The 12,151-nt window shown below is 37.5% G+C and overlaps 1 protein-coding gene across 1 annotated transcript in view; it reads right to left on the bottom strand.

Moving 5' to 3' along the window:
• Positions 1-3,324, bottom strand: part of ADCY9 (adenylate cyclase 9) — a gene marked incomplete in the record, with an annotated part of 859,264 nt that extends 855,940 nt beyond the window's left edge. Inside the window, 1 exon segment of the mRNA XM_044089334.1 lies at positions 434-3,324. Coding sequence (XP_043945269.1) covers positions 434-2,091 — 1,658 coding nt within the window.
• Between the last annotated feature and the right edge of the window lie 8,827 nt (positions 3,325-12,151).

Consider the following 12,151-nt stretch of genomic DNA (forward strand, 5'->3'; position numbering starts at 1 on the left):
ACAACTTTACTACATACACATACTATATATTACACAAACTACATATATTCTAAACACATACACACAGATACTCGTACATGTACACGTATACATATACGCACACACTTTTTTTTTTTTTTTTTACATAATTTTCCACTGTGGCTAAAATGTGCAACAACAATGCTTTCACATGAACACAGTAGAGAAATCTTTAACCAGAAAGCAGAAATACAAAAAGATTAAACACATACCTTTCAACTGTTCATTGACAACAGTCTGTTCAACATGATCTACTTACTTGACTACCTTCAACTACACAGTAATCGTCCAAGTATTCAACAAACACAACTTTGTTAAAAAACTTCCACAATGGCTACAGAACATACAGGTTGTAATGCTTCCACACAATACTAAGAGATCCTTAACCAGAAAAATGTACAAAATGTTTAAACACATACCTTTCAACTGCTCATCAACAACAGTCTGTCCAACACGTTCTACTATTCGACTATCCTCTATAACATAACGATCATCCAGGTATTCAGCCGTGGTGCTTGAAATGTGGACTTTACCTGCCACGCCTAACTGTTCCATCAGATTGGCCAAATTCACGTCATTTGACCAGACATCAAATTTAAAACGCTTCATTCCCAGAATTCCACATAACACAGTCCCTGTGTGGACACCAACTCGCATGTTTACCATCTCTTTTTTCTCCTGGCAAAACTGTTCTATAGCTTTGATCATCCCTAGTCCCATTTCAATACAGCAATATGCATGGTCAGGCCGTGGCTCAGGGCATCCTGCCACACAGTAATAACAATCACCCAAAGTACTGATTTTTTCACATTTGCTGTCTTCACATAATCGGTCAAATCGGCCAAAGAGATCATTAAGAAGACTCACCAAGGCATGAGCTGACTTATTGGCACTCATTTTAGTGAAGCCAACAATATCTGCAAAAAGAATGCTCACTGGCTCCATTCGGAGCATAGTGAAAGGGCGAAACACAATTGGTGCCTTTGCACTTGAAGACTTTTTGTTCTTGCCCTTGGGACTCGATGTTGAGGGTCGTTTCGCTGTGCTGTCACTATCGTCATCTCCTGGTTTCAGGAGATCATCTGCAATCATCCTTGGCATCACCGAATGGATCATTCGTTCTTTTAAGGCCTTCTCTACCTCCAAGTCTTTACCATGCATAATGGACTGTCCAATTTTTAAAAAAGTAGTCCTCAACCTGACTTCAGACATGATAAATAAAAGAATTCCAATAAGATGGATGCAAAGGTGAAGGGATGCTCTACCAACCACCTTCCATGGAATCAAGCAACCTGCATCTTGAAAATAATATCCAAATGTTTCAAACAGCACAGAATACAATAGGCCCAAAAAAACACAGAAATACAGTGGTATCTGCATCACTGTATACAGTAATAAAAGCACCTCAACACATATAGAAAAACTTCCAACTGGAGAAAGAAAAGCTTCAGTGTAGTTCAGTGGCTGTGCAGAATTAAGCCCTGTACAATTTGAAATGTGCGATATATTCTGAAACTGTGGGGCCAGTGTCAAAGCAAAGGCCAAAACAGTAAGGAATAAAGACACCCAGACATAATGGCTTGCATAAAGTTTGGTATATGTAAATATAAAAAGTGCAGAGCATACTAGAAGGAAGCACAGAGTTGGCACCAGGAAGGCAATCTGTCTGGATGTCATATGGAGACCAAAGAAGATACTCCACAGCAGAGAAGCCACTATAAGATAAAAGAGAGCATAACGAAACCTCCTTTGCGTCTGTGGGAAGCATCTTTCATTACAGGCCTCTTCTAGAATACTGGAGTCAAACATGGGGTTCCACCATTTTCGAGATGCCCTTTCAAAAAGTTGAGGCAGTTTCTTCCTTCTGCGAACCCCTGTATAGCCACCTCTTCTGACAGCAGATTCTCCCGAGCTACAGCTAGAAGAGATACTGTATTTGCAGTGCTTACTGCTGGAGGATCCTGGTGTTGGGTGCTTACAGATTTTCACAGTGACACTACTGCAGTCCCCACTAGCATCACAGCTCACCTCAGTACTCTGAGGAAGCAACTGCTGGTGCTGAGGAGAAGCCATATTCAGCTGATCCTAAATGTTCTTACTTTCACTTGACTTAAAATGTTTCAGTGTGAGCAGATGAACACATAATTCCTAAATGTACCAATAATAATTTCATACCACAGCATTTAAAATGCATCGTTCAGCTTTTGTTTTTTTTTTCTTACTCATGCCAGCTACTACATTCAGTTTTGGTAAACGATCAATGACACCTGTTCATAGTTACTGGTGTTTGCACCCTGACATCTAGACTAAAAAGTCTCCCTTTAATTTGCTAACAGGTTCTCAGTGTTACACTTCTACTGCTTTCTCCAAGTTTTTCACACAATCATCTGGGGCATTCCTAGCAAGAAACCGTTTTATGCTCCCTGCTAGACCTTTGGTTTAGTGTTACTGTCATTCTCTTAAGTGTTTTCACGCTAGTCATAAGTGTTCCCAAAAGTGTGGCTGCCCAAAGTAAACACTCACCAGCCTCTAGTATTTCAACTAACTGCCCAGACTTCTGGGTCACTGTCCCTCCCCTAGTGTTGTTGCCCTTCCTGCTATGTGTCTGCTTCTCCCCAGCTCTGATGTCATCACCCTGTCCTAATGATGGTGTTGTTACCCTTTCCTCTTACACTTAAACTGCTACCGTCCTGCTCTTACAGCTTCCAAACAACAACTTTAGCCAAATACCATGTCTCTTAACAGTACTGTCACATCTCTCCAGACCTCCGGAGTGTTCCTACTCAGAGGTGACTGACAGCTCTCAGACTTAGTCAACGACTTTCTTTTGGAAACCACCGAGCTGCTGTCCACAGGGTGCGTGCAAGAACCTCCTCTATACAGGGGCCGCCACCGTTAACAGTCTATTAAAACCGTGTTGTTAAGCTCCAGTTCCCACTGGCGTAACTCCGTCTGTAGCAAGGCAAGACAGTTAAGCAAGATCCCGACCCAGGCCGCTCTCCCCTTGCCCCATGCAAGGCCTTGTCCCGCAAACAGCCGCGTTCTGTCCTGCCGCTACCCCGAAGAAGTCTCCACCAACCCCAGACTCACGTTTTCAACTGGTCAGCCCTGAAAGTACACTCGTACAAATCCGTCTCTCACTTATTGTCTTTTATGTTGTACTTGTCTGACTATCTGTTTCACGTTAACTAATCCGCGAGACACTTCAGCACAGAGCTACAACCACCAATTCAGCAGCCTCCATCTTCTCAGACAGTACTCAGTGTGGGGTCGCGCGCACTGCAGGGCCAGGCGCCTCAACGAGTTCGCGCATGAGAGTGCAACTATAGAGAAGTCGGCACTGTGTGTGACCGTAATCTGAACTGCCCCATAACCGGAAAAGTACTACAAGTAACCCCCCGTACTCCCACAAATTACTGTTGCGTACATATTACCACACTGCAGGTAGTGGTAGAAAGAAGCATCCTTTCCAGTGTTTGATGTTATCACTTACATGCAATTAACGACCTGAGTTAGGAATACAGGAAATTATATACTACTCAGCAGACAGGTTCACCCTGGCAACGTATGAGTTGTATTTTTCATTCTCGTAATTATGTAGGGTAAAACAATTGTCAAGTTATTTTCTCTTGTACTTAACACCCACACACACACACATTGGTATAGCCACTGATGTAAGCGTGCTCTCTCCTTTCCCTCACACATAGCTCTCAAATAATCAGGGATATAGTTCAACAGAATCAGGCACAAACCCAGGAAAAAAAGTCAGGGACATTTGTAAAATATTAATAGTATTAACTTGAGACATTGGCAGAATAAAATAATGTTAACTACTATACATTTTGTGAAATACACTGAATATATAAGTCTTAATTGCTGACATTTATTGATTATAATTCACTAATTTGCCTCCAAGAGTCACCAGTTTTAGGAGGGATTAAGAGGGACAGAGCTAAATTTTGGAGTCAAAATCAGGCACATCCATGGAAATCAGGGACTGTTGAGAGGTATTTTTGTATATATATATATATATATATATGCACACAAGTATTACACACGTAATATATTGAGTGTGAATTGCATGTACATACACGCAAACACATATAGATAGATACATAGATTATACGGAAGCGCGAACGCGCATACACGCATTATACGAAAAAGAAACGTCCCCAACGATATGATTTCGGCATAATTAAAACTCTCAAACCCTTCGTACAAGAAATGTGGACAAACACAATAATAATGGGGGAATAAGGGCCCAAAATAGGGGCAGATTTTTAAAATACAGCTCTTGAAACATCCCAACGATATGATTTCGGCATAATTATAACTCTCAAACTTTTGTACAAGAAATGTGAACAAACCCAATAATAATGGGGAAATAAGGACCCAAAAATAGGGACAGATTTTTAAATACAGCTCTTATAAACCTAGTTGATAGAATAAAAGGTCTTATGTTAGCATGCATTTTTCTGAGGGATATGAAGTCTGAAACTCAAATGACAGTCTTATTTAGTGACTTCAGTCCTCAGTGATTTGTCAGACAACCACAAAGTGTATGAGGCGCAGACCAAAACTATGAGGAAAAATGTGGACATTCCCGGAAAATCTGGACAATAGTCCCACCAAATCCCCATCAGCTTTATTCTTGTTCTCCTATTTAGTGATTTTTTTTATTCATTCGAACTAGGTATATTCGTTACTGCATAAGTAGACTAACTGGGCTTTCAAATACTCCTTATTGCTAACTATTGGTTGAGTATTCGGTGATTTTTTTTCTTTTGAAAATCAAGAAAGTACTTTTTTGGCACTATGCTATAAATTTTAAAGGCTTATAATTTAATTTGTTTTCAAATGACAGTGGGAATGTTTAGATATACAGCAGTGAAGTACAAAAATATTTACAATAAATAATGCAGCATAAGAAATCACAGTATTTTACCCGCTACACTCGCACACAACCACTGCCCATGGCAGATCACATAGGATTCCCTCTGGATTTATGTCTGGTTCTTTTCTTTTCTTTTACATTTGTTTACCGGAAGGTCCAACTGGGCTAGGAGCCCGCTTCACCAAAAGCCAGGGGAGAAAAGCTCCATTTCAGTTTACAAAATTACAAGTAGAAAATTGAACTTACGTGACATGATAGATCATATGAGCAGTTATAACTCGGGTAGAAATTGACAAATATAACAAGACTGATTGCAAAATAGCTAATTCTAAAATTGTACTTACATAGTATGAATAAATAAAAATAATTAGTTGTTCAACTGTAGGTAGGAATTGTCAAAATAAATAATGACTGATTACAATATAGCTTATTTGCTTTATTATTTGTACAAGACACAGTTGAATAGCAACTAACAAGATCCTATAGACACATTACATGCAGGTTTTAGATGTTTCAGTAGACAGAGTTAAGCAGAGGTATGGATAGCAGATAGGAAGTGGAAGGGAGCAGTTAGGAAGGGGGGAGGTGGGATATGGCCAGATTATTTAGGGATAGTACAGGAGCATAGCCACCTTTTGTTAAGGTGTACCTAGAGAAGTAGTTTGAATTTAGAGGCGTTAGTAGTGTTGAGTATATGCTGGGGTAAGGTGTTCCAGATTTTTTGCTATTTGGTTAGTGAACAGAGAGTCTCCAAAACTGTCGTTGACTTTAGTGACATTTAATAGAAAAACAAACAAAATGATGAAGAAGCAGGGCAGATAGTTTAAACGTTTAATAATCCAATGCAGTAAAAAAACAAGTGGGTAAGCGTCCATATGATGCTTCATCAGACCTCATAATAAATTAACATCACTTCCTACTTTTATATACATCACATCCTATTAATCAATTAACTTCAAGTAATATAGCTACTTAATTTTATCTTGTACGCTAATTTATATATAAAAGTTTTAGTGTCCTAGAAGCAATTAATACTATGTTTAAAATCTAAAATATATATACATATTTTTTCAAAATGCATGTGTATTGTGCGAAATGCTAACAATATGACTAAGATACTCTTTGTCATGCTAAAACAGTAAAATTCTGTTATTTGAACCTCATGGCTGCTAAGTAAGGCTTAATCGAGGCCCTGTCATTCAAACCTGGGACTCATTCAGCCTGTAATTCAACTATCCACTTTAATTCACATTGTTCAGTTACATTTCTCACATCACCCAGCGTGGATTCAACATGATACACTGTATTACCAAAAATTCGAAACTATGAGCTTCATAGGATATAACATGTTTAGCCAACGCACTTCTTTCACCACCTTCGTTACGAATAGCAGCCAGGTGTTCCCTTACTCTTTCACGCAAAGATCTGTTAGTCATACCCACATCCTTGCATATTGCTAAATAAATAAGATTTCTTGCAGTACAAGTAGCCTCAACTTTAAAATCATATACAACCTGAGTGACTGGAGGAACAAATCTATTATTCAAACTTAAAACATCACATATATTATATGGTTTTAAACTCCCTTTAACGTTAATATGCTGTTTTTGATCATTGGTATGGCATAATAGCCTTTTTAAAATTTTCTTATTTTTAAAACCAAAAGAAGGCATATCACCTATCAATTCTTTTACGTCTCCATCAGATCATAAAATAGACCAATTATTGGTTACAATGTCACGGATCATATTGAAATTGCTAGAATACTGTAACCTAACAGGTATTACCTGTTTCCCATACTCTCTCTTCTCATAACTCTGTTGGTGCTTATATATATTACTATGTCCAAGTACATCCATACTATTAAGCATATATGGTTTAGCTGTGGTATTTCTTAAATCTCTAACTTGTGCGAACCCTTCTTCAATTTCTTTGGGAGAATAATTACATTCAAGAAGGTCTTGTTTAAACTTATTCATTTCAGTGTTGAACTTATCATCATCTTTATCTATCCTTGAGTTCCACATACCTTGCCCCTTTATAATATTTTTATAAATATGGGATGGGTGCATGCCACCCCTTGGTAGTATACTGTTCCTACGACATGGTTTCCTATATAATTGTGTAGAAAAATTACCATAGTCATCTTTATCTATGGTTATATCAAGGAAATTTATCCTATTTGTTGATATCACATAAGTAAATTTCAAAAAACTTGTACTAATATTCAGATAAGTTATGAATTGTTCTAGTTCATTTGTCCCAGTCCATAACAGAAAAGGTCATCAACAAATCTTTTATAGAGAAGAATCTTATTTCTATAGACATGATGTTCAAGAACATTATTTTCCTCCCAGTTTTATAGAACTAAATTAGCGTAGCTGTTCGCACATCATGTGCCCATAGCTATGCCTAGTTGTTGTAAATAATAAGTCCCATCAAACAGAAACATGTTGTTCTCTAGAATGAGTTCTATTAACATGCATATGAAATCTTTATGGATTTCATCATAACCGCTATTAGTACACAAATATTTCTTCACAGCATCTATGCCATAACTATGAGGTATCACTGTAAACAGAAAATTTATGTCTAATGTAACCAATAAACAGTCCTTCAATTCTTGTTCATGACCCATCACTGAATGAGAGAGGTCACATATGAATTGCTTAGTGTCCCTCAACACATGTCTTGACTTCTCAAGAACTGGTCTTAGGTTTTTCTCTACATATACTGACATGGGGTGAGTAACCCATCTTTGTCCTGAGACTATTGTTCTAAAGGGCGGGTTCTGAGCATCCTTATGCAATTTTGGTTGACCTTGTAAAATAGGAACAACAGGATTAAGCACTAATAAATAATCTAATAACCGCTTTGAAATGATCTTACTTAAAAGGCAGTCATTCAGAGTCTTAAAAACATAACTGCAAAGTAGATCTATATCCGAGAGTGTAACAATCGTATAAACAATCTCATCACTTAGTACATCTAACATAGAATTCCTATAAAAATCAGCATTTAAAATAACAATACCCCCCCCCCCCCTTATCTGCTGGACGGATGGATATGGAAGCATCATTCTACAGCTCATTAAGTGCTTTATATTCATTCTTATTCAAATTTTGAAACTTCTTATATGCATGTTTAACATCTGATACCATAGCATGTTTAATTTCCATTTCGCAGACTTTACAGAAAGTTTCTAACACTGCATTTAATACAGGCACATAAACACTCATTTTTTTACACATGTCCCTAGGCCCATCATCTTTAAACATAATCTTAAGCATGACATTACAAGCAAAATGTTTAATGTCCAAAGTAATATTTACATACTCAGTCTCCGAAGCTGGTATAAAGGATAGGCCTCATAGTAACAAAGTTTCTTGATGTTCTGTCAAAGGATGATCAGATAAATTGAACACTAACAAATTCATGTTGCCTTCTGCTCCCACATCCATTTGATAGTCCTGTTGGAACTCTGGTCTCGCGAGGGTAGTCTTCTTTTTCTTCCTCGACTTCCTGACCGGTCTCTCCTGGGCCAGTCCATCTTGTGTATGGGTAAAGGGGAAGAAGAAGGAACTTGTGTATTACCAGTACTCCTAAGTTCCTTCCTTCTCACTGCTGGTACCATGGAATCCTTATCTACTAAAATAGTAGAAGTGTTTTCATGAGTGCAGGGATATTTAAGTGTAAAGTATTTTATGCAAGAGTTATTGAATATTTGTGGTGATATACTGATGTCTGCTGATACATTAATTTTTTTGTAAGGTGGTTGGTTTTGTGGGGAATTAATATGAGTGACTTGAAGATTATGGAAAGAGATAACTAGGTAGGTTGAGATAAGTCAGCTGATCAAGAGTGTGTGCAAGAGAAACATGTTATGTGGAATAAAGAAGATGTTACTGGTGAGAATTTTTTGTGAGAGTTGATTTAAGTAAAAAATAATGAAAAAAAACAAACACTGGAAGGCTCACCACAGCAAAAATTCTGTAAAAATCCTGTAAAAATTCGAAAGTCCAAATTGTAAAATTCGAAGTCTTTTATTGAAAATGCAGCACACAAAAAGATAAGCGCTTTCGTGTTGTAACTGCAGCTTCTTCAGATCTATTTTAACAGTGAAGCAGTGAGTTTAAATACCATACAAGAGGCTCAATCAGGATTTTAATACAAATTAATCAAACAATTAGACACTTGATGAGAGCTCTAACTTTAAAGGCACAATGCTCACTTAGCTATCATTGATACAATACTGAGAATGGGTTGCTAAACCCCAAGAATCTATAAATATACATACTCTATAGATCTATAACATACATAAAATACAGACAAAAGACATAACACCTATGTGTGTAAAAAGGCATAAGTGATAAAATATATTTTTATATATTTTATATCTCTATTGGTCATCATATTTATGATAGTTATGCATTGTTTTATTTCTAGACCTTATTATGTTTTTAATATATATTATATTTTATCACTTATGCCTTTTTACACACATAGGTGTTATGTCTTTTGTCTGTATTTTATGTATGTTATAGAGCTATAGAGTATGTATATTTATAGATTCTTGGGGTTTAGCAACCCATTCTCAGTATTGTATCAATGATAGCTAAGTGAGCATTGTGCCTTTAAAGTTAGAGCTCTCATCAAGTATCTAATTGTTTGATTAATTTGTATTAAAATCCTGATTGAGCCTCTTTTATGGTATTTAAACTCACTGCTTCACTGTTAAAATAGATCTGAAGAAGCGTGTGCTACAACACGCGAAAGCGCTTATCTTTTTGTGTGCTGCATTTTCAATAAAAGACTTCGAATTTTACAATTTGGACTTTCGAATTTTTACAGGATTTTTACAGAATTTTTGCTGTGGTGAGCCTTCCAGTGTTTGGATTTTTCATATTTTGCTGTTTCTCTGGAGACTCGGAGTGTGGTTTGGTTTCCTTTTGCTGACTTTTTCTCTCTGTAACCTCAAACCACTAACCATGGCCAATGTTTCGTTGGAGCTTGACTACAATCCAGAGGCGAGGGTGAGTGCTGCTGACAAATGGAATCATTTAATTCATCACACTACAAACCCTTTATTGACCTTGGATCTTCAAATGCCTTCAGTTAATCGAGGGCATGAAAATGCTATAGATTTTGAGCACTTTAATGTGATGTATAAACAACTAGAGAATGACCTGTTTAAATATGAACGTTATGTATGGCAGCGTAAGCACCTCGAGGCATGTATACATTTTAGGGTCATTCCAAGGGGCATGCGTGTCCTTTGCATGCCCACCTATGGGGATAGTCATCCTATACTCCTCAAACAATGGCAGGATCTCAACCTGGATCTCAGCTACAAATACATGCAACTCATTATTAGCTACTTTACTCCACTTGAAAATGAACTAAAAGGTAAAATTGAACAACTAAATAAAGAATTGAGTGAACGATTTAAGCAGGAAGCATGCTTAAATAAATTAGATCATCTCTACACTCAAATATGGGCTTTTAGTGACAGGCTACAACTGGGAAAGCACCGTAAATTGCAAAGGGACTTCCATGATTTTTCTGCAGGGAACGTGTTCGTTTGGCCGAGATTTACATCTTCAGCACCTAATAATGAAAGGGATCCTCCCCTTTCTACATCAACGGAAGTGACTGTTACTGAAACTGTACACGCGATACCATCTGGCGCCCAGCCTGAGAGTCTTGCTTCTAATGCAAGCTCTGACGCTGTCTTTGTTACACCACCTGTGGATATCTCTACTACTGGCAGTGAGAACGCGTTTCCCACTCCGCTTCCTAATCAGGAAGCATATAAGAATTCAGTTATCTCTTCACGGACTGGAGCTATACCCAAAACTTTGCCCTTAAAAGGGGACAATGATCAGAGCCGTTTTTTACCATATCCCATAAAGAAATTTGGAGAAAGAAGAGGGCGTGTAAACAGCTGGGACAAACGGAAGAGAAAAGACTCCGAAGAAGGACCACAACACAGGCAGCATCGCAGACAATAGACTGTTTGTTTTTTAATTTATCGAGGTCAGTATTGTCTCATTCAGACGTATCCCTTTTAAATAAAGGACTCACATTTATACCTTCCCAAGGAAGTGATTTACACACATTATGCGTGGATATTAGACTTTTTGCAAGAAATGTAGCTCTTAAATTGATGTTTGGCAACAAAGATGGTGCTGCTACTAGTAAGCATTGTACTGCTTTATCTTTCAAAGCTAAAAGTGTTTTTTCTCCCCCCCTTCCAGCTCACCTAGAGTGTTTTGTTAGAGTATGTGAACATGATCTTTATGAATATTTCTATGGCAGTAAAAAGAAATGCACATATTATAATATGAGTAAGAGCGAAAGTTTGGCATTAAAATCCTTGATAGAGAATGATTCAATAAGTATTAGACCGGCTGACAAGGGAGGGGGATTTGTATTGTTCGATACTAAAGATTATGTTTCCTATATGTTAGATATGCTTGCTGATGATAAAACATACAGACTGATTTCTCTTGATGTTTTGCATGAGTTCCACAAAGTGATAGATGATTGCTTATATGATATGCTTATGTGTCGACAACTTGACATAGATTTATTCAACTTTTTTCACAAAGAGAAATTTACAAACACCTATAATAAAGGGTCTCCCTAAGATGCACAAAAATATACTTCCTCCACCTTTGCGACCCATTGTTTCTGGGGATGGTTGGGCCACAGACAACATCTCCATTTTTTGGAGAAGACCCTTCGACCTTTGGTAGTTCAAATACCAACCATTCTGAAGGACACATACCAGCTTTTAGAGGCTTTAGAAAGTGTGGACACAGTTTTTATGATAGGCAAGCAATTATTGATTACGCTTGATGTGAAAAATCTTTTTACTTGTATTCCTAATGACGCTGGAATACAAGCCATCAGGGAACTTTTGATCACCAATACTGCTTTTAGTAATGATAGACATATACTTATATGTCAGTTGTTAGAACTAGTCTTATCATATAATGTTTTTTCATTCGGAAATCATATTTACCATCAAAAATGGGGAGTGGCAATGGGCACTTCGTGTGCCAACACATATGCCAACCTGGTGATTCATCACTGGGAGACACAATATATGTTCAGTCATGAGTTGTTCCAGAAGGTTGTCATCTACAGGAGATTTGTAGATGACATACTGTTAGTATGGGATGGATCAAGACATGAATTTGAAACATTTCTTGTTTATTTAGAAAGTACCAGTGA

The sequence above is a fragment of the Protopterus annectens genome, chromosome 12.part0, assembly GCF_019279795.1.
Source record: "Protopterus annectens isolate FY-2018-M chromosome 12.part0, PAN1.0, whole genome shotgun sequence".
NCBI lineage: Eukaryota > Metazoa > Chordata > Ceratodontiformes > Protopteridae > Protopterus > Protopterus annectens.